Source organism: Accipiter gentilis, chromosome 7 (genome assembly GCF_929443795.1).
Source record: "Accipiter gentilis chromosome 7, bAccGen1.1, whole genome shotgun sequence".
NCBI classification, from domain to species: Eukaryota; Metazoa; Chordata; class Aves; order Accipitriformes; family Accipitridae; genus Astur; species Astur gentilis.
In genome coordinates, this window is record NC_064886.1 from 7729034 (window position 1) to 7752983 (window position 23950).

At 40.7% G+C, this 23950-nt stretch overlaps 1 protein-coding gene across 12 annotated transcripts in view; it reads right to left on the reverse strand.

Moving 5' to 3' along the window:
* Positions 1 to 23950, reverse strand: part of ARVCF (ARVCF delta catenin family member) — a 297786-nt gene that overhangs the window by 84067 nt on the left and 189769 nt on the right. For 10 of the 12 annotated variants that reach the window (XM_049806997.1, XM_049807006.1, XM_049806998.1 and 7 more), the window contains 2 exons: positions 8851 to 9009; positions 33 to 640 (listed from right to left, as the gene is read on the reverse strand). In XM_049806997.1, the coding sequence (XP_049662954.1) occupies positions 33 to 640; positions 8851 to 9009 (767 nt within the window). Of the gene's footprint in view, positions 1 to 32; positions 641 to 8850; positions 9010 to 17531; positions 17571 to 23950 lie in introns of all 12 variants that reach the window. The other 2 variants (XM_049807002.1, XM_049807003.1) reach the window with 1 other exon arrangement.

Sequence of the window (23950 nt, forward strand, 5' to 3'; positions counted from 1 at the left end):
GATCAGCATTATAAAAAACAAATGGGTTTTACCTTCCTTTGTGAGGTCTTCCTCTCTCTGGCACACCTGCAGATGTCCTCCGGTTCACAGTGGAATAATCAGGATCCAGTTCATATCCTTCATCATCTACCCCAAGGCTGCGGTTATCATCTTCCAGTCCGTAGGGCTCCGGCTGGAAACGTTCCGGCTGGGAACGGTTCAAGTCAACGTTGCTACCCACTGGCACCTGAGGCTGGGCAACAGGACCATAGTTATCCCTTCTGCTTGGCAAAGTGAAGCTACCATCATCTGGCCTGTAGCTGTTTCCTGGCACGTAGGCATAGCGAGGACGGTAGTTGACACCACGAGACAAGCTGCCGTAGTTATCAGATAAATCTCCATAACCATCATGACCAATATAAGGGCGATACTGGCCTTCGTGGCTTTCAGGGTAAGAATCATTGTAGTTGTTGTAAGATCTGGTTAACGTGGATGATGCTTGTGGTGTGATGTACCGCTCTCCATTCTTCATGTACCTTCTGTCTATTGAATCTGTGTAGCTGCCCATGGGAGACGAGCCATCCATTGATGGCAGGCCATCAGGCCCAAGTGGCACCTGACGCACTGTTCTGGTGGTGACTGTTTTGACCATTTTAGTAACCTGTGAAGAAATAGTGAATAAATATGTTAATTTTCTCCTTGCTGCACAATGTGATGAGACATACAGGGAGCTAGAACAGTAAAATGGGGAGAGCGCATCACAAAACATACTACATGCCTGTTGCATGGAAGCACTAGTGTACTCATGAGTTCACCCATTATGTTTAGGATTTAATAGTGGGAAAATATTTCCATTGAAAGCTGAAAAGACAGGTCATAGAGCCAGAGTTAAGTGCACCCTGTAGCTCCTACTACCAAATCAAAAACACTGCAGCCATGTGACAATGCATAGAAGAAGTGTGAAGTCATCACACCAGTTCAAATTTGCCCAAAATATTTTCAGGAGGCATCTTTCCTAGAGCAGACTTTACAATGTTGAGGAGCCACAGCTTATCCTCCCACAATTAGCATAAATACCACATCACATTCTCTAGTTTGACGAAAATACAGTTATATGCTTCTGCCTGATCTGGATCAAGTTTGTACCACTGTGTAACTTGACAGAGCTCAAATTTGGCAGTAACATTTAGGGAACCACAATCTCAAACAGAAAAGTTTTGGGCTTCAAGCTTTTAGACAGCACAACTTTCTCTTTTAAGTTATGCTTAACATCTGACCATCACCATACAAGCCCAACAAGTAGTTGCTGTCATTCTATTATTTTGGTGACTAACAAATTTGCAATAACGAACACTAGCACCACACAGCTTTTGTAACTGCAACTACCCTAAACATACTGGATTAGACAAGCTTGTTTAAAACATTAAAGAAAAATCTGTACACAAATACTTCTTTATCTTTTCTTCCTATAAATCACATTTCATATCCACACAGATAGAATTAGACTATTTCACATAAGTGACAAAAACTGGAAATGGTTAAGTGTCCAGAGGGGACTTGTGTTGAGGGTTTCTCGCTAAAGGGTAAGAACAAAGACTCCTCAAGAGTTTCCAAGAACACTCTGCCTTCATGGGAAAGGTCTGGTAATGTGCATAAAACAGTACTGGACAAAAGCCACTACTATTTACAAACTAGCAAAGGACTTTCTGTTTTGGTTGGTATCTGGGGTCCATCAAGTTCTGTACTGTCGTCAGAGTGACCAGCAAAAGCTCTTTTGGGGAACATACAAAGTCCAGCAGAAGCCAATCTATCCGTGGTTACCTTAACACTAATAAAGTTACTTTAACCTATAAAAACTTACCCTAACCCTAGTAAATGCTTTCAGCCCTTTGTAAAAAAAAAAAAAAAAAAAAAAAAAGCAACCAAGCAACAAAACACCACACCCACAAACATGAGAGGGAGAATCAATCCACCAGAGAGTATTACACACAGGGAGAAGAACACAAACCAAAATTGTTAAGAGGTATTTTGGGTTTCTGAAGTATTACAGAGGTAAATAAGCATCAGTAAATGCCACTTTTCTTCATGTAATCTGCAGAATGAAATGTGTAGATCAAGAGAAACAGTAACTATAACATGTATTCCTGGATTTCTCAGTGGTTCTGAAGTCCAAATAGATATTTTGACCTATAGCCTCCGATTTCAATATTTAGATTGGCACCAGATCAGCCAAGCTGCTACTAAAACAAAATAATTAAGAGTACACCTCTCGAAGCAGCTCCAGAGATGTCCTCTAGCCAGATGTTTTCACACAAAACCCCAAATAGAAAAAATTCACCCAAACAGCATTTCTTTTCCTAAAGACATCTGTGAGCAAATGATACTTCAGCCTAATGAAGTAATGAAATCCTGCAAGACTGAAAACAGCACAAATGGCTCTCCACCAACAGCATAATTAAACAGCATCACAATGCTGAATAAAGCATAGCCAGGTACCAACATGACCTTAGTATCTAATCTGGCCAGAGCTGAAAGAATTTTCCTCTTTAACCCAAAGGGATTTCCTTAGCAATTAAGCATCAGGAACGATGCCAGCTTCCAGGTTTCCAAATGTTCTTCCCCCCCCTGTTTTTAAAGTACACATTTTAATAACTAAAAGAAAGGAAACTAGAAGCTAAACATTTATTTCATGACATAGAACGCAACAGCAGTTTTTGCTTATTACCTGCGCACAATACTTCTACTTTCCATAAGCATGACTACCATCATGGCACTTATAAAACTAGACAGCATTTAGAGAAGAGCAGCAGCTGACATAGTTTACAGTAACTCTTTGTAAAATGGTTATACACAAGGCAACACAGCTCAGTATTCTCCTACTGAAGTCTGAAACAATAGTTTTATTCAAAGAGTATGCGCGTAAGTGATCTTCTAAGAGTAGAAAAAGCAACATTTCTCAGGCCTCAAATATGTGAGTTGTGCAAAGCAATGACAAAACTGGGCTCAAAGTGCTGGGCCTTTGCATTCTTCAATTTGGGAACCAGTAACGGGAATAACAGGAAGTAAGGTAGCATTTCAACAATTTGATGAATCAGAAATTGATACTTTCACCCAGGAAGGAACAAAGAGGCAGCTTTCTAGATGCCAAGAGCAACACTCGCATAACCTCACAAAGCCCTTTCTTTCAGAACTAGTCAACGGGAACCAGATTTTTTAAATCTAACTCTGAGTTTTGCTTTTGAAGACAGATGTTGCCATGCATGCATAGTTTGTCATGTGTCATTTTTCATAAAGTTGTCAAGATCAAACAATGCAAGATACCCAATATACCACATCTGGCTGCAGCAATAGCATGAAAGAAGGAGCAAGCTTTGACCTGCAGGATCCTTGGACAAGGGCTTTGCAGAGAAGGCATCGCTGCTGTATGTCTTCATCCAGCATTCCTAATGCCAGTTCTGGACTCTTGCTCATTTTTGACTATTTAATTTGTATTGCAGAATCACTGTTACTGTCAAACAGGATGAGGTAACAACGCAGAAACGTTACAGCAAGGACAACAGTCTACCAATATTCGGTACATGTACACAAAAAAGAAAGCAGGATTTCAGAACACTAAAAATCAATTCCTAGACAATTTGTGACCTACCAGTTACACTTAATGAGTACCATGCTCTGGTACTCTACAGAGTATTTAGAGATATATTTTTTTAATACAACGAACACAGAATGTGGGTGATTAATTTGCTATTTTTTTTCCCCTATTTGCCTTATTTTCCTGTCTTCAAGACTAGCATAAACAAATTTTCAATGGCTGTGGCCAGTCAAAAAGACACACTTAGCATCAGCCAGCACATGTAAGAACAAGTTTACAATGTTAGCACAGCTTCACCTCTATTATTTTCTGAATGCTGCCCCTATTAACGAGTAGAAGGAATCAGGACAATCAAAACTCCCTTGTCAGACACATAAAAAGGAACATTTCACTCAAGCATTAAAGTAAACATTTCTCATAGCATAAAAGCATTCAATAATGCTAAAGGTGTTATGGTGTGGCAATCAAACCAAGGCTTTTTATATTTTGAGAGAGGGGGAATATTTGCACTCATGCCTCATTTGTCAGGGATAGGCACTGAGATAGAAGATTCATCATGTGATAAACAGACTTTGTTGCCTACAGGCCAATAAAGGGAAGCTTTTTGGAAGCAATTAGCCAGCACACAGAGAAAGGTCCATTTATTAGGTTTCCAAGCGAAAAAAACCCCAAAACCCAACCACCACAACACCAACAAATCAAACATCTTTATTTCAGGAAATCCAGCTCAAGGAAATGTTTCATTTATATCTCTTAAAAGAACACAGGCAGTCTTCAGCAGCTGACAGCACAGTAATCTTCTCCCCCAGCATTTTTGTGGTTTTCTTAATACTGATACATTAGCCAGAGAGAATGAAGCTATTCCAAATGGAAGTCCCAGCAGACTGTCTTATCTGAGACACACCTGATCCTCCAGATGCACCCAATCATGAGAAAGATTTATTAGCACGAACTCCTCACAACAGATATGCTCAAATGAAAAATTTGGGGATAAAAGTTACTTTGAGCAAGTGTAATTGGACTTCCTCTGTTTACTTTCCATCTCTAAAGAAAACCTGTTTAAAGGGGTTTTTAGCCAAATTACAAATCAAAGGTGCTCAATTGTTTCAATGCTACAATCTCAGAGTATCAGACAAAAGCTTCAGATTACTTCCCTATGAGGATGTTGCCTAAGTATGCCTAAAATATATTTTCAATTCTTTATTCCCTGTAAACTATATCAAGGTTTCAACCACAGTAAAAAAAGTTCCAACATACCAATTTATTCAGGCCCTCTGCAACCAAAATCCTATGAGACTGCAAGTTAGTGCTTTCACTGCTTCTTCCCCCACCCCAGAATATAAAGTTTACTGACCTTACCATTGTTCTCCCCTCCCAGATCGCAATTATTTTGTTAAATAATTCCTCTGCAGGCCCCATGATAATGTTTCACTAATTCTGTTTCTGGAAATATATTTGCCAACAGAACACAAAGGAAATAATCACACATTTGAAGCATCTTCTGTATTTTTCTGTCCCTCATCGTTCTATTTGTCTTGAAGGATAGGAGAACAAACATTAAAATATCCAATAATTGGACTTACTGGATGCATGTGCAGATGGTACAAGTAGATCCTTCAAAGTGCACAGTGCTCAGACACAAGAGGAGGAAAGACAATACTGAGATTTCAGTTGAAGTAGGCTATCATGGTCAAATGAAGTTATCTTAACCAGTACCTATAATTTTGCCTTCCATTTTGTTACTGAGGTTGGTTTTGTTTTGGCCTGTTGGTTTTTTTTGTTTTTTTTGGGAGGGGGTGTGTGTGTGTGTGTGTAAATTAAGTACATTATAAAAGCTGACAGGGCTAAAAATTTTGTTGAAACTATGTCATAAACCAAAAAACAGATGAGAGGGAATGCATGAGGATAAAAGCATTCTGAAAAAGCATTTCTGAGAGCTCATTTTTGAACTACGGACTGTAAAAATTAATCAGCCCAAGCAGGTTGAAGCTATTACCTTTCTATTAAATGCTGTGTAAGAACTTGCCCTGTAGGTTTTCAAAACAACAGCTCAAATTTCTCCCCTTCAATTTCAAGCTTAATGTTTCACATTTCGAGAAGGCCCTCAACTACGGCTGAAAGCCATGCCCGCTCTATTACCCAACTCCCTTGAATTTTCTGCAAAGTTCCAAAAAACTGCATCTTGGGGTACCTGGCACCACCACAACCAAACAGTTTCAGTCACAAGCACTTTCACATCGCTGGTGCTAGGAAGTGGGAGCAGCAGTTAATCACTGTTGGGAAAGATCTGGCCTTGCTGAGTACTAGAAAGCACAAGGCAAATGGATGGACTACAAATTAAACAACTTTGTATACAGATTGATTTCACAGTTTGTTATCATAAAACATTATTTTCAATGAATTAAAGTGACCTAAATCTCTCCAATCTTTCAGCATTTCAAAGATAAAAGGTGCCTGAAGAAAGAAAAAAGCAAACATTAACATAAGCACACACACATCTAATTTGATTTACTGAGTTCTCTTGAGCCACTTAGAAACAGGCTCCCTTTAACACATGGCAGTGTTCTAGCCAACAGGCAAGAAGTGGTAGTCTCTCCCCTAGGTGAATTTCACTGTTCTAGTGTGATAGGTATTTGGCTTCCTATAAAGTTGAAATGCAGTATTATCTGCTACATCTTTTGTGCAATGAATGTTATGTAGGGACTTTAGTATAGGACTAAGAGAATAACAGTTTGGGGAAAATTACTGAGAGGTATCTCATTTTGAAAAGGCAGATGGTGTCTATTTAAAATATGTCAAATATTAAATTCTATTTATGCCTTCTTTCTGCATCACTGCTACAGGCATCTTCAAAGATGTGGGGAAAAGCATAGCAAAACTGTCAATGCTTCTAGATTAAGGTTGTTTACTTAATACAATATTGAAGATAATAACCTCTATAAATTGTGGTTTTGAAACAACAGGGAAAGGGGGAATAAAGGCACAGTGGCATACAGGAGCATTCACATTTACAGCTTTTGCTGTAATTTTCTCTGTAAGGCTCTCACAAATATAATAGTATGACCTATGAAAGCACTATGATGATACTTATTAGAAGTGATAGTAAGTTGATGCCAATTAATTCCAGGACACTTAACTCATGCTACTAAACCCCAGTGACAACAGTTTTCATTTTCACATTCTCTACCAAAACAAAAAGCAAGTTGAAGACCAATGTGATTAAAAAAAATTATAAAATCTGACCCGAGATTCATATCTAAATCTATGCCATATTATCACAGCAAGGAAAAGTCAAAACAAAACCATTTCAGAGACGACAACCACCTCAGCAAAGTCAGAGCACCTGTTCTGACAGAGTTAGGGCTAAGCCAACCCCAACTGTGTTTTGACATTTCAGAACCACTTTTCTCAACAAATGGGGTTTTTTTTGCTAATTATTATTTTAAGAGTTGGTCTTTTTAGCTATGAAATACTAGGAAACACCCCCAGACAGTATGTAAGTTGAAGTCAATGGCATTATTTGAAACAACATAAATGCAGACCAAGACAGCTATGCACCCTCTGCCCATTATGGACACACTTCAGTGCCTGGGATGAACTACAATAACAGAAGCAAGCCTTGCTCTTTGAAATGGAACAGCAGCTCTAGGGTTGCTATTTTTTCAATTTTATTTTCCCATATGCAGATACAATGCCTGTTTTGGAGCTGCCACTGTCCTTTTTTGTGGGAAGATGGAAAAATAGCAGGAGAAAAATCACACCTTTTATGCTACGACAAACATGCAGCTTTATCAGTGGCATGACTATTTCAGACCAACTATTTCATTCCATGTGGTCCTGTTATCTAGGGACCGTTGCACAGCCTCTCCTCTATTTTTACAGTCATAGCTATTGTTTTATTCCCTTGCATAGCTGCACTTACAGTCTCCTAAAACTATGCACTACTATTAGTGCATATAAAAAGGTGTCCATCACCACTGTAATTTTATCACTTCCTTCCTGTAAATACTTGTTGTCACTGCTACTAGAAAGAAAACAGTATTTCTTTCAAGTAAGTCACAAACTAAATACATTAGATTATTTGAAGAGCTAATCAAAATGTGGAGGTTTTTGTTTGTCTTTTATTTTTAAGACCTTCCTCTCCTTCTAACAATGAGAAAATAGGCCAGTTATATTTATCTTCTAATTGCAACAAATTTTAAACCAGGTAACTCAGTTTGTAGTAATGTGTGCAGGCCCACTGACCTCAAGAAATCAACATTCATTTACTCCAACCTGAGGATCTGATGTCCTGAATAGATATCTTAGAGGACTGCAATTCTGGAACGCCAGTAAAAACATTGATTTATGTGGCGATCTCTGTTCAACTCCTTTTAACACAGGAAGAGTTGGAAAGTCTCTTTTTTTAATAAGTGCTGTTAAGAAGTTTTAAAAAACAGAGTCGCCCTTAATCTTTCACAAGACCAAAATCTAACAAAGATTTCAGCTCAACTTCCAAGACCCAAATGACAAGGCGTCTTAATGTTCCATTGGTACCAGAAAGCACGCAAGGCAGCCATGAATATACAGCACCTGCTGAACAGAGACTGCAAAATTATCTTACACAAGGGAGCAAAAAGACATCAGGAAAATTAGAACATATGCAACACCTGTAATCCAGCCGAACCTGAGGTACAGGTCACCTGAGAATACACCCAGCTTTCCTCATGCATCAGGAGTAAAATTCCATTCGCAAGATTATTGCATTACTTAAATACTATGGTGTTATTTAAATAGGATGTTCCTTGTTCTAAAGGACAAATGCATAATCACATATTGTTATTACAGATCGTAACTAATTTGAAGACATATTTCCAAGCACGTTTTCCTCAGCTGCAAAAGTAATTTACTCCAAGCCCTACCAACTCATCTAATTCTTGTATCATTGGATGTGTTTGCAGGGCAATGCTGTGAACTGTTTCAGTAAAATAAAGTGAATCTTAGAAGAATAAACAGTCTGGGAAGGGGTTCTAGTGTTTTTGTTTGGTTAACCTGGATAATTTCTACTGTTCAGTTCACAGCTCCATGAACAGCTGTATCAGCACAGCTGATAGGGAGCAAATTAGACATAGAGGCAATACTGAAAAAGCCCTGGACTCAGCTTTGCTAGGAAATAAAACATTCAAAATCACCAAGGATCACAATAGCATGACTGTCATCACTCATGCTACTCCCTGCTATTTTTATTTTGTGATTAGGTGGTATTTTGCCATTTTCCTCACTGGTTATTAACCTCTCACCTTGGTTTCAGTTCTCCTTGTGGTTCCATCTTCGGAAGTGACAATAGACACATGGGAAGTGGGAGTGCCTGGATCTTCCTCCACAGTAACTGTCTCTTCCACCATTTCTTGAGGCTCTTGCATCATTGCTATTGATGTCTGGTTACTGGGGCTTTGCTCCTAAAGAAGCAGGTAGAAAAATTTAACTTTTCACTTCTACTATCATGGCATAACTATTCTATTGATTTCAGCTTATTCAATTGAAAAACACATTTTACTCAACAACTTGCAAGTAGAGATTCAGAGAAAGAAGTATTTACTGTCTCAAAAAAGCATGCTGCAACTATGCTGGTATGACTGGGCTCAGCTCAGTAAATGGAAATCATATGAAGCATCTATCAAGGCATCTAGGCAACCTACTACAGACTAACAGACTACTACCTTATATTTACACCTACTTTAAGCTACCCCTTCAATGCCCAGCGTAGGAAAAGTGGAATTTTTGTCCGTAAAAACTTTTATTCAGTTTCGCAGTGAACAGGACCATTGGCTTTCAGAGCAGTTAATCTTGCACACCATTAAAAGTTTATTTCCATTTGATAAAATATACTCAGTTGCAGACTACAGAAGGCTATAAAACATCAAGACCTACTATTAAACTGACACCTTTCTCAAACCGTCCAAAGCAATGATAATTTTAAAAAAATGGATAGCTAGAGATTAATGGCTGAATTATGTGAAATGCTACCCTTCTGACATCTTCCCTTCACTAAGTCCCTAAGATCTAACTGGCTATAAGCTTATTTAAAATTTGTAACAGATAGACAACATAAAGAAACACTAAACAGGAAAAAAGTAGATCAATGGCTGGTTCTTGCAGGGCTACTGCCCAAATAGAACGCTTCAGCTTCTCACCAGCACTAATGTCTGAACTTTCCTTTTTCTTACACAATTGTGTGTCTCAGCACAGAAATTGGAGAAGCTCCCCTTTGGTAGATGAATAGATTTCAGAAGTTTCACAGCAAGTGACCAATAAAGAACTGGCTTACCTACTGAGAAATAAGACTTTTCCCCAGCATTTTGAAACCTCAACTAGGTAAAATGAAATGACAGACTGTTCATTTCATTATAAGCCCTGAAGGTATCAGGCTACATAGGCCTCAAAGCCAAAGCAGGGCTTCTATTTGCACATCTTGTCAAACAGGCACATAAAGAACATCCTTTATTAGGGAATATATACACACACACACACACAAATATATACACACAGACACACTTATAAAAATATTATTATTAAAAAAAGAAAAAAGGAAAGGAATGACACAGAGCCCTAAATTGCAAAGTGAACACGCTTCCCCTAAAGAAAACACTGTAGGCAAGTTCAGTATACCTTTTCACATCACAGGAAAACAAACTGATTGGGATGAAGCCGTTGCCATGCAGGAGGTGAGTGTAATTACATAAAGGTTTAAACCTTCTTTGCTTGTGAGCAGCTTCATCACCAGGGACCTACAACATTTTATTTTGTAACATTTTATTTAGAAAAATTGCATTTCATCCCAAAGATGAACTTTGGATTGCCCCTTTTGCTGTACCATGTTTTGCACAAGCCCTGAAGAACAGTATCCTTCCGAGGGACCTTATGCTGCTAAGACGGAGCAGGGTACTGAGGTCTCATTAAGCTCCACGGTGCAAAGTGTAATTTAATCCTTGCGTGATCTATCATTTCATTTGAAACACGCTGAAATGCCCCTGTTTAGTCTCCTTTACTTACAGCTGTATTCTGACATTCTGGAACTTGGACTTCAGTAAGGAAGCCGCTTTCATTTTCAGGTAAGCGCCAATATTAACCAAGACCATGACAATAAACCTCAGGCAATCATCTCAGTCAAAATGCAACATGAACAGCCTTCAAAGGTAACACATGCTGGACTACCAGAGGTGATATAAGCAGGCACTACTTCCATTTCTATTGAAACCACAGAATAACTCAGGCTACAGGCTCAGACAATGAGACAAAGGCTTCTGAAATCCTAAAGAAAATCACTCCTTCCAGTCTGCAATACATAATCATTATGGCCAATAACTTATGCACACCAAATCCTTTATGGTAAGGTTCAGGTGTCACATTGTGTCTTCTGCCCACAGCTTCAGAAGGGAAACTAGCTCCTGGGACAAATATATTGACCCCTTTGAAGATGCTATAGTCTAACTGCAGCTCCCTTTTCCCCACCCCACAGTAAAGCTCCCCTCTAAACAGAAGAATTTACACAATATTGCAATAAAGACTCAGAACTTCTATTCATCTTCATGCAACCCCAGCCTTTGCAACAGCAAAGAAAACAGTTACATGTAGAGATTTTTTCCATTACACCTTGTCCCTGTAAACTTCCCCGTCATCTCCTAGGCATTGAACGCCAAAACCACTTCTAGGTGGGACCTTCTCACTCCTCTCACACATATATGTACATGCACACATCTCATCCACCATCCTCATTTCTAGCTACATCTTGAAGTGATTGCGTGAATTTACATCTCTCTGCTCCTCTCCAGATTCATCAGAGGCAATCTCTGCTTTGTGATAATAAACCTGAGGAGATGGAAAGTGGAAAGAAATATTTTGCCCTTTGAGCTTTTGCAGAACTTTTTCTTTATGAAAAAAAATAGTGCCTCCCTTTGTATTCAGACTGCCTGTGGGCAAAGGAAACCTTTAAAGCTGGGCACTTAAACACGAGCAAATTGCAAACTAGAGCATATTGACTTTAAATGAGCACTGCGCCAGTCTTTATCCTCTGGCTGCTTCCAAAATGAAGATTCAGGGAGATATGGTACAGATCTGCATTCCTACAAGAGAAAAGTATTGTTAGCAGGAGACTCTCCTAAGCATTAAAAAGAATAAAAGCTTGCAAAGTTCAAGGTAGATATCCCAACACAGAGAGAACTAACCAGACTGCATCTTCTCGTGTCTTCCTACTTATTATGTGAGCTACTGAGGAAACACAGTGAGCAAAGAGGACAGCATACGATCCAGCTTACTTCCCGAATTCTCTAAAGGAGATGGTTCTTTGATCTCCAAAACCAGTACTTTCTCCACATTGCTAACTTGGAGGTGTCACAAGCTAACATTAATGTAGAAAAGATGCAAAGATTCTGTTATCTGTTTTTAGTTTCCATCATTAAGGATTTTAGGTCATCACAAATTGCAGAAACTGGGACACATTACCCCTTTCAACCACCTTCCTCTGTGCTCAGCTTTAAGTCAGTATTTAGGACGCTCTTTTGCTAAATACACCTCAGCATCTCAGATTCCAAACATTTGGCAGGTAAGCCTAGTTATTCAAAGTAAAACAAAAGTTGCCAGACAGAGCTGGAACACAACACCCCTAATGAATAATTCTACCAGTAGTTCAACTGCCTGCTAGAGATAGGTAATTCCAGTTTAGTACATCACACGCTCATCCCTTTACCTTGCCGGGGCTTTCAAAGCAAAAGCAACCAGACAACTCCTCTTTTCCTACCACACCGACCAAGACCCTGTGGTCGTTCCCCTACTGTCAAACAAGAGGGTGTTCACCAGCAGAAGAGGGATCTGCCATGCCACAGCAATCACTGTCATCGGCTGAGCATCTGGGAAGACCAAATCTAAAGGGAGCTTCTTTCTAGTCCTCTTCAGCGGGAGACAATCAAGATCCTTGACAGTTGCCGCAGGTTGGCTCCCTTCTCCTCCAGGGACCCTCCCTTTGGCACAACAGCAAAGCTGCAGATATTGTGTCCAAGGGAGCCTCAAGGGCCAGCAGCTCCCCGAGGGAGAGGGTGCTGAGGGGATCTTTTGGACGGCCGGGCAGGGGCCTCGCTGGCTGGGGCCCACTTCCACAGCACCTGAGCGAGGCGAGCGGGGCAGACCTGAGATGGCGGCCAGGTCCAACCAAGAGGCAGTACCGCGGGGAGGAGGGAGGCTCAAGGTCAACCTGGGAAGCAAATCTGCAGGTCAGGCTTAGGATCGAGTCCAACGATAGCCAGGCAGGTCCACAGTGTCAAGGCAGGCCTGAGGTCAGGCTGGGAAGTCAGCCTGCACGTCGGGGTCTGGATCAATGGCATCCGTGGCCAGGCACAGGCATGGCTGTAGCTCAGTGGGGGACCAGTACTCCTCCAGCACCGCCCAAGCATGGACTGAGGGCTGAGGGCTGGGCTTAAATAGAGCTCCCAGGTCTCTGGGCAGAAGCCCCACACGAAGCTGGTGAGGACCACTGAGGTCTGTCAGTGCCCTCGGGGATCCCCACAGCCCCTCTAAAACGGCAGCAGGAGTTCTCTTGTAATAAACACACACATTTCAAGGTGATATCCACCCAAAAATTGCTAAGAGTTACCCAGGAGGTCCCTTTCAAATAATCATGTTTGGCTCCTTCCAAGAAGATTATAAAACACCATCAAATTACGAGAACAGATTCCAATCCGGTTATTGCATATGGTGTCAGTAGTCATGGCTTTTCTCCCTGCTTTTTTGAGTACCAAATGAATCCTATCCTGTTGATCTGTGCTTGCATTTCCAGCGTGCTTTAGAAAAGCCAAGCTATTTAAAAAGCAAAACAACAATCAATTTATCTCCAGCCTGTAAAAGCTAAGTGCAGATGAAATAGCTAAAGACCTTGTAAAATAAGCAAGAATCATAAAATAACAGTAATTCTTGTTTTGTTAGAAAACAGAGTGATTTACCATTTAGGGCACATATCTCCTAGGGCTTATTTTGCATTAAAATGCTACAGCTTCTATAATCATCACCATTTCAATTCCTAGAGTTATATTTCCATCAAAGTAGCTATTTTATATCTTTTTTAATAAAAGAATAACCTCCCCCAGGAGGATCAGACATCCTACTTTAAGACAGTAAACAAAGTTCTTTATTCTCTGCCTATGAAACAATTTAAAACAGTCTGGAAATAATATAAAATTGCAGGAGATTATTACTTCCACTAAAACAGTCCCTCTTCAAAAACACCGAAAACACGTACATCGAATCATCATTCTCCCAGAGATACCCTTTGTTCAGTAGATTGCAGTGCATGCTATTCAGGCTACTGCTTACTCCAGGCTACTGTCAGATACCAAATCTGAAGGTTTTTGCAAAGCACAAAGGCTGGATTCTACACCAGTGGACATACTTGTCCTCAGTCGACCCCAGCACAGACAAAGCTCGTGTATCAACTCCTGTGAAACAGATTACAAGTCTGGGCATAATTAATGGCATTGGACAACAATGCTAATTGAATTAAATGTGGATTCTCCTCCTCCTCCTCTTTGTTTAAATTACTTATTAAAGCTTCAATCTCGGCAAAGCATGAGATTATAAGTGCAAAGCAGGCAAACGTTGGTTTTGTCAAAGTCAAGTCTCAGGCTGACAGTCTGCCCCACTGGTCTCCCCTTCCAACTTAGAGCTGCACTTCCAGCTCTGTCATGTCCTCAAGCTGTTATCTGCTGAAGGCATGTGGAGGAGAAAGGAAGACAAACAAAAGGCAAGTCTGCAGGAACACACCAAATGAAAACGTCTATCTTGAGATCTGCATCAGATTAGTATCCCAATGGGACATCAAAGAGGAAGAAAACCACTGCTAGAGTTTGTTGAACTTGGTGTATTTGTGGCAGATCTTTCTCCAGTAAAAGATCCAGCTCCCCAGCAGCTGAAGACTCTGAAATCTGATTTACTATCACATCCTCCTGCCTTGTCAGAGCCCCTTTTCTTTCACCACAGCCTGAAGAACCCCTGCTGTGCTCTCTGCCCTGGATTTGTCCAGAAAGCTTTCTGTGCATCTCAGTAGCACAACAGCTGGAATCCAAGCTAACCGGCACATGCACATCCCTCAGCCTGTATCATCTGAGGCGCAGCCGTACAGTAAACTGTCCTACTCTTCTTAGATCGTGCTTCAGGAACAGAGAAACAGGTAAACCCTCATGTACAGCAGAGCTTGCATACAGCACACCGCAAGGCAGGGCACCTTCTGGAAGAACCTGGAGGCCCTACATTCAAGGACTGCTGCACACCTCCAGTTCAAAAAAATGCAGCAAGGTCCAGGTCTTCAGCACCAAGCACAGGTGTTTAGTCACACCTATCCAAACTCCTCACAATCAGGAGAAACACTGCTGCACGGCTGGGATCAAACGATGACACATTCAGGCAAAATTGCTCTGGAACAATGAAAAGCACACAGACCAGCCTGTACTGAAACCTAGGCAGTATACACCGCTGGAAGGAGAGTTCGCAAGATAGACAATGATTTTAAGATGGAAATACAGAAATATCTACTTTGTTGCAGATATACCCATCTCCATTTAGTAAGCCTACTTCTCTGTTTAAATGTCACGTGAAACAAAATGTGGTTTTTATATATCTATAAATACATATATAGATCTATATACGCAATGGATTCAGCTCACTTCAGTGTGAACCCAAACACATTAACCTATGACAAGCTTCAAGCTCTCTTTTGGAGCTCTCACACAAGCTCTACCCTAAGGCTGGTCAGTTCAGAACATAAGGAAAATGTTAGCCCTAAATGAAAGAAGGCTGTCCTGGCATTGGGTACCAGAATGAACTCAGCCACACACCACAATGCGCTAACTGTTTCCTGAACACTTACACACTTCCTTTGTCCTTTAGAAACACACACGACAAGTGACTAACAAATAATGCCAAGAGCTTTTAAAGCACCAAGGTTAAAAAGGAACATTTCAGTAACTGAAAAAAACCCTCAACTACAGAAGTTTTGAAAAGCCACAAAGAGCAGCTTTTTTTGCAAGCAGGCATGGTAATTCACCATCTGAAGGCATCACACCTTTCAGGGAAAGCAAGAGGCGGAGGTGAAGGAGAAAGAATCAAAACCCAGACAAGGCCTGTAGTAGTAATATTCATCCCTCAAGTACTGCAAGACACACTGGGGTTCTGTTCAGCCACGCGGTAACTGCCCATCACAGGGAAATCTACAGTGCTTGCCCAACGGTCAACAAAGAGGGCTTTTATGCTATTTTAAACAATCTGAAGTGTCTCAGTTAATGGAAGACCGGGCAATTGGCCCTCAACTATTTCTAATTGACTGGAATGATGGATGAAGCTAAAGGGAAAGCTGACCCACTGAACTTTTCCATACAACGCTAGAAAACTGAAGGAGATTGTAAACAGTTTATAAGAATGAGAAGTGGGAGAGGCAGAATCCCAGAGGCTTTGCTCCTCTCAACCTGCTGTTAAGTTGTTTCAGACCAAGGAAAACAAAGAACTTCAACTCAGAGCAACAAACAACAAAAAATACAGGGGAAGGCCTAAACAAATAGGGTATTTTTCCCATGCTCTCCTTCCCTTTTTCCAGTAGCTACTTAGCTCTGCCATGCAAGCTAGTCCTTTGAATCAGAAAGGGCAATTTGTCACTTTGACAAGTAAGACATCTCTCAGGGCTCTGTATTGCCTTGCCCTGCTTTTCAGATTGACCGCGTGTTAACCAAAGACGTCAAGACATTACACCTCGGTCAACTTCAACAGATGTGATAATATATACTTAAAATTTACGTGTTAATCAGTCCCACTACACTAAAGGTAATGCGCAGCAAATCACGCATGCCCATTTCTTTTCAGAACAAAACAATCACTAGTAACTTTTGTACTACAAAAGGGCAATACTGCTGCAATGTGGTAGAACAGTCTGCTGACCTAAACAGCTCCTAGGAGGGAACAGTGAGGACACACATCTTCCAGGTAAGGAAATGGATGCATAAAAGGTTCAAATTCACAGCATCTATCTTCAGGCAGCTTAGTGAGGTATCTAAATGCACAATAACTTAATTCTTCCACTTTAGTCAAAAAGAAGAATAGGAGCTTCAGAGAAAAGTTCAGATCTTGCACAGACTAGATTACCTCCTTGGACACATCCAGCTCTTGACACCTATTATGCAGGGAAATGACATCAAGCTCTTCAAGAAAGCATCAAACCTGGGGGATGAATCCAGGCCTCAGAGCCCCGATATAAGAAGTCTGTGGTAGAACCCAGAACCGTGCAAGGGTATCGCAATTCATCATTCAGTCCCTTAGTCAGAAGCCCTTTTTCTCCCCCCATGGTTAAAAAAGATCAAGTAGTAAACAGAAGGATAAACCATTATTTTTAATATGAAAATGATAAAGGCAAAAAAAAAAGAACGAACACCTGGCATACATAGTGTTAGGGCTAGCCCTATTTCTTTTAGCTGTCAACAGCATGGCTAGTGTTTATCTGGAAAGTTTGCCCACTAGGAAATCACACTAAATGAGCAGGAAATTACTTTTTCACCAAGATTTGTACAGAGAGTTCACTGTGATTTGCCAAACTACCTTCCAAAGACAAACACAATGCAAATCTGCATGCCTAATCTTTGACCAAACCCAGAACAGATCTGACTTGCTTCCTCTCTGGAGTCCTTCAGATGAACTAACCAAGGCTAAATTAGGAAGGTTTTTAGTGGGATGAGGTTACATCATGGATTACAATTTTCCAGCAAGTTTTTTCCTTCACGTCCACCTGCCGCCTCTACAATGCTGGCATTAAGGGTGGTGTGGGATGACTCATTTGTACATTCCTTTCTGCAAGACAGGCATTCAGCTTTCATTTCTTCTCAGCCCCACAGAGTTTGGGTAATAAAAAGTAAACTGATCCATGTATTACTAGATATCAAGTCCACAAACTTACATGCACATAGGAGTCAGAAGTACAAGCTAGGTCCTTCATCTAAAACAAAAAAAAGAACTGTCAGTTTGGCAGAATATAGCAGCAAGTTTCTTTATGCAGTCCGTGTGTCCCAGACTCTACCCCAGTGCTGTGGTTTAACCCCAGCCAGCAACTAAGCTGAAACCAGGACACCCAGTCACTTCAACACATCACCACTGCGTTAAACCAAAAATCTGTCAGACCCAGCCTGTCAGTTCTAGGCTAACAAATGCACGCTTACTCGCACTGCTACAAAACTACCTTAGAGATTTGCTTTTTAACTTCAAGGCCCATGTAAACCGTCTCTGCATTCTTTGAATTATGACCAAGATGGGAACATTATTTGGGTGTCCTAGCAGCCATATCAGATCAGTGTTAAATTTAACTAATCTCTTCACCCACCCACAATCTTGCCTGTAGATCTGAACTACACAACAAAAACACTTTTTGCAGCAAAACACACAGCCACAACACAAAAAAGAAAAAAAAAAGCTTTTATAATCCTTAGGGAGACAGAACAAACGGATCACTGATTAATTTTTAAGCCTGTGTTCCAAGAAAGCCGTTTCTTTAATAAATTATTTCTCATTCTAAGGAATACAAAGTGATTGACAATAAATCTAATCACCCGTCTCATAAGGAATGTACTTGCCAATGTCTCCCACTATTAAGCACTAAAGCAGGTTTGCTTGGCACCAAGACAGCAGGACTGCTTCAGTCCAAACAGCTCCCCAAGAGACTACCCATGTTAAATCACATTCTACTTTTTCCCCCTGCATCTCAACCCCTTCCCTCCCAGCCAAATGCCACCGTCTAAACAAAACGTAGCAGGAAACGTGTGAACAGCCCCTAAGAGAGGCCCAACTCTCAATATTACCTAACCCCAGAGAGCAAATATCTGACAGCACGAAAGAAACTGTGCGGGAGGTCTCTGGATGACAAGTCCATTTGAACACCAAGACACAAACAAGCCAACAAAGCCAGAGGCCGGCCCGTTAGCTGTAAATCTTCCAAATGGAAGAGGTTACAGCAGAAAGACAATTTTCCCAAGTGCGATGCAGTTACTGTGCTTTTTCAACTACCCAAGAGAATTCACCAGTGGCTTTTTTTTGCAGTAACCCGTTTACTTCACACATTCTCTGTTTATTTTGTAAGACTGAGCTTACAACCCCTACTTGTACATGGACAGTCCTCACACAGACTGGAAAGACAGCAGGTAGACTTGCTAAGCCAGCATTAAACTAGCAATAAACAGTAGAAAGAGAAGGAAAAAAAAATATGAAAGAGAGCACTCGGATATTGGGCAAAATGCTGAGTAAGAACATTTAATCATCTCTACTTGGCATCTGCATGGTTACTACTGGGACAACCTGTTCAGCTCTCGTATCCACAGCTGTGGAAGGATGTGGATATGCTGCAGTGGGCTCAGGGCACAGCTAACAGAACAGCTCAAGATAAGGATCAGAAAGGTCTCTCATCCAGCCCTAAGGTCCAAGCTATTCACCTCAAAGAGAAGGTCAAGGGGCAATCTGACTACAGTTCAAGTGCCTAAAGGTGTAATGGAAAGTTGATAGAGAAGCCTTCAGCCTCACAGATAAAGGCTTAACTAGTCCCAATGTCAGGAAGCTGAGGACTGACAACACACGCAGACACATTTTGTTTTTATTTTTAGACAGCAAGTGTGAGCAGTGCAAGTAATAAAAATGCTAAAGTTTTGCTAACCACTTAACAGGTTGGACCTATTTATAAGAAACATATTCCTATTTAATCAGAAATGTGATAATGAAGAGGTGCTTATGTGCATGCACACAACTACTCCTACTTGACCACTGCCCTGAAGATTTTTCAGTCTAAGAACAAATTATTTAAAGCTTGTGAAGGACTCCCCCCAGCTTGCCCCCAGCAAATTATACTTAAATGCAACAAAGAGATTTTTGTCAAACAGAGAAGAGGCCAATGAAGGTTCCCTGTTCAGCAACGGTTTTGGCTTAAGAAGTTCCCTCTCCTCCTATCAGTGAGCAATGATGAATTCCCTTCTCAGCTGGAGCAGCAGTACTTCAACTAAGGCTAAGATGCAAACCAGAGCGTTGTCTCAGCTCAACTGAAAAACCACCACCACCAAGGAATGACTGTCTGTCCTATGCCCCAAGCTGTGCTATCTATAGCACAGCTCCCAAAACCTGTTGTACCAGCGTAACAGATGGCTGCATAATAGTAGGAACCAGTGACTGAAGGAAAGGGGAAAAAAAGAGGAGATGAGGACCATTTAGCCAGGCACTGTCACCTAGAAAATTCACAGGAAACCACTGGGTCCATTCAGTGTATAATAAGAATGCTAAATATCGACAGTCAAGCCATTTAGCAAGGACTGCTATTACTGCATGATGAGCATGAATCTCAGAAAGGAAAAGTCATTTAAGCTAAGGTGGAAGTCATTTGCCCCGAGGTAAATATCTTCACTAGTTAAGTAAAATAGCTCTCAATTTCTTAGTTAAATGTTTGGGTTTTTTTCACTTTACATCAGCTCTAGCTAAGTGTTCCACACGCTTGCTGGAAATATGCATCTTCTGTGACCACTCCTATTGGCACATCGTATACAGTCAGCACTTCTGGATTAAAGCATTTGAATTGTAAAATCCAATCACTTTTGCCAACCACCCAATTATTTACATAATATCTTTTTTATTATTATTTCTGATGTGCTTTTGTTTGGCACTTCATAATGAAATTCAAATATGATAAGGATTAAGACAAGACACAGCCCTAGAGCCAGCAATCTAAGTCACTTTCAAACAGGTTCTCAGAGGCCTTTTCAGAGAGCCATTTCTCAATTAAACACACACAGATAACAACAACAGATCACACAGGATGAAATTAAGGACTTGCTATTAACAAGCATCAGTCATAAAACTAGATTCATGTTCTAAATGCTGTACTTCCCTACAGTTGGCAAGACAAGCTGCAAGATTGCTGTTTCAACCCAGGGATAGGACAGCTGTGTTCCACTCCCACTCCTTGTTGTGGTTTTATGCCAGGAAACGGAATCTTTAATTTTTCCAGAGGAACCCTGCCAAGCTAAGGCTGCAAATAGGATACGGTGTGTTAGTAAACTTCTAGCCAGCTTGCTCATACCCTGGCCAGAACTCTTCAGAGTGCCTAATTCCCTATGTACATGCTGGCAGCACTGACTAACTCACTTTCATGCGAACCAGCCTCCTGTGTTAAGACTCCCTTTGTTATTTAGGATTGTGCAGGATATGCCATTTTCATCTGTTCTGGCAGAATATCCAGCACTCAGGTACCCAGCCTTGTCTTCTCTCCTTTAGAGAGAACAGAACTGCTTCCATAAGACCCACCTCCACTACTAAAATTTTGGCAGAAGTAAACTGTTTCTTACAGTGTAATTCTTGTAAGTGCATTAGAGGAACAAAGTTCTCCATAAAGCATTAGCAGTCCTCGTATCATCTGTACACACAGCTGTCTTTCTCAGAGTTCAGATGAAGTTGTTTTATTATTCTTCCAATTCTTTACAAAGAATCAAAGAATAAACAGCCAGTCATCCCACCCACCTTTTTTTAAACAGTTGGACAGACTTAATCAGTACAAATTTAGCAGCAGCCAGCCCACCGCCAGTAATGAACACCCTGTCATAAACATTGTTCCTGCCTCCAGGACTCACCCTGAACACAGCACTGGAAACATCCTCAGACACACACGTTAGTAGGGTTCATTCTCCTTTAGTTTTCAACTTTTGGGTTTACCCTGTTTCTAATGGGAGTACAGTGTCTTTTAATCCCTTCCCAGAGTCCTCAGCAGCACAAAAATATCTCCAAAAAGGTGCTGCTGAACCCATGAGTCAGGTTTGCTGATCTGGACTAACCCATCATTCACAATGATATTTTTAACAAACGAAGACATCTTCAAGAACAGCCTGACAGAAATCCATAGTACTCCACAGCTCAGCTTGTTAAATCAGGGAGTACCATAGTTATAAAACAGACAAAACCTAAGCATGGAAGAGAGCGAGTTTGGCAGAAAGGAGATGTAAAAGCAATGCTGGGAGCCAGAAGCACATCAGGAAAAGATAGGCAGAGGAGAAAAGCATTACAAAACGCATGAGTCTATCCAGGGAGGGCAAAACCAAAACAAAGCATGGCAGGTAAAGGGGAGGGCGAGAACAGGAAAAAGTGAGAAAAGACAGAATCCATAAGTGGGAAGAATAAGTGCCACAAGAAATAAAAATCAGTGGCTTTCACATGAAGAAAAAGTCATAGGAAAGGGGAGGAGAGAGGAAGTATAAAAAAAATAATTCAGTCTTTAATTTCATCATATTAACACTGCTTTAGTTCACCATCTAAGTCTTTTGACAAACAGTAGCTCTTGCCACACGCGGCAGTATATTAAGATTCTTTTTTAAGGCTTTCCAAACAATGCAATGTCATTCTTTGGCTTTTTATGTGGTTTGCCTAGACTATGTTTTTGTTGCTAACCTCTCATTAGATGCATATCTTGTACTGGCACTTACTGACAGAGAAGAGATTATAAAATACAAGAAACCTGAACACAAGCCCAGCATTTGATTTTACACAAGCGAACAGGCACAAGCAACAGTACAATGCCTTCCTTGTGACTTAGCGATACTTCTGCATACGTTCAGGATGAACTGATTGTGCCTGAACTGTTCCATACTGGCGTGTGAGCAATTCATTTAGGAAGGGACAGAAAGGGTCTTTTTGAGACCCTCCCGGGGACCACAACTCCAGATCTATCACGACCCACCTCCCACACCAAAAGCTCATGTGCCAGCCACACCATTTTCAGTCTCCCAGCAGGCTGGCTTGCTGCATCTGACACATGAGCTCAGGATCGGGGAGGAATACTGCCCTGAGCCACAAGTACTGGGGAAGTGCAAGAACAACACAACACAGAAACAGAGCCAAATTAATAAATCTTGCTTACAAGGGATGACAGCACATCAGGAAGAGCAAATGTAACAACCTAGCTATCTGGGTGGAAGACAAAGATATCCATCCTGAACGACAAATTCTGTCAAACACCAATGAACACTTCACACACCACAGGCAGACAACTAGCCTGATTCTACAGTTAATTCAATTATCCGTGTCAACAGTGACCAAACACATCAGTATTTACAGCTTCCCACCATTTATCAGTTCACACATGCAGAAATTAAATCAACTTCTGCATAGGGAATCATCAGCAACTCTGATCACAGAAAAAAAATGCAGAGGAATATTTTTGCCAAGTTAAACTAGTACAGCTCCATTTAGAAAATTAAAGGAAACCTAAGGATAACCGTATCATTCACTTAACAAAAGCCATCCAACATATTATGACAGGCTCTCAGTAGACATCTAAAATGTGTTTGGAAACCCAGAAAATATACCAGATAACGTGCTCTGTATACCTTCAGCAGTAGATGTTACAGCTATTCTTAATCCTAGCTTTGTAAACCTTGTAGACATAATTCATTGTGCTTTTGGATCCATAATATTTTGCAAAGCACTGCAGTTTGCTGGCTTATAAACATGCTCTGCCAGCTCACTGGGTAGAAAGATTTCTGCTGACTTCATATATCATTTCAGTTCCACTCATCAGGGATTAATGATTTTCCCTGCTAAGGATATAGGCTGCAACTACTAAGTAGAAGAGGTTATGCATGTGTCTGAAAAAGACTGGTGATATTTTGATAGGTGATATTTGACTATACCAATAAAGACATTAAATATAAATTATACTAATGAAAACCATAGTCCTTCATTAAAAAGTGAAAAGCACATAAACAACCCAGAAGTGACTGGATACTGCACAGCACTGCTTAGAGCACTGAATCAGAAATAACCAAATGATTTCTTATTCATTTACTATTCACTATTTATAGGCGTATTCAGAGGTTTTCCTTCAGAAAGGGAAACTGGGCACGTGGCAGCTGTTCTATCATACTAGTTTATACATGCCCACAGATACTCAAATATTAATAAAAGATGCTTTATTCTCAACTAATTAATTTCAAAGTTCTCAAACTTTTTGACAAGCTGCTGCAGTAAGTCCTTCCCTAACCCAGACACCTGCTGCTCTTTAGATGAGACATTTAAACTCAGAACTCTCTACTTTCTCTGACCCATCATGAGCAGCCATGATTGTATCAAAGTGGCACAACTTCAGAAGGTACGCTGGGGAAGGCACAATACAAGGCTACTACTGAGAAAAATACCGCTTCATTCAGCATTCGTGTCCAGCCCTACTGCCTCCATTCATTCTGCCCATCATTTACAATATAGGACAACAGTCAGATTCACAATTAATTTTATCTGCAAGAGAAGGTCAAGTTGTCCCGTACTAATGATGCTTTGAAAATTCCCAAAGAAATAGATACAATG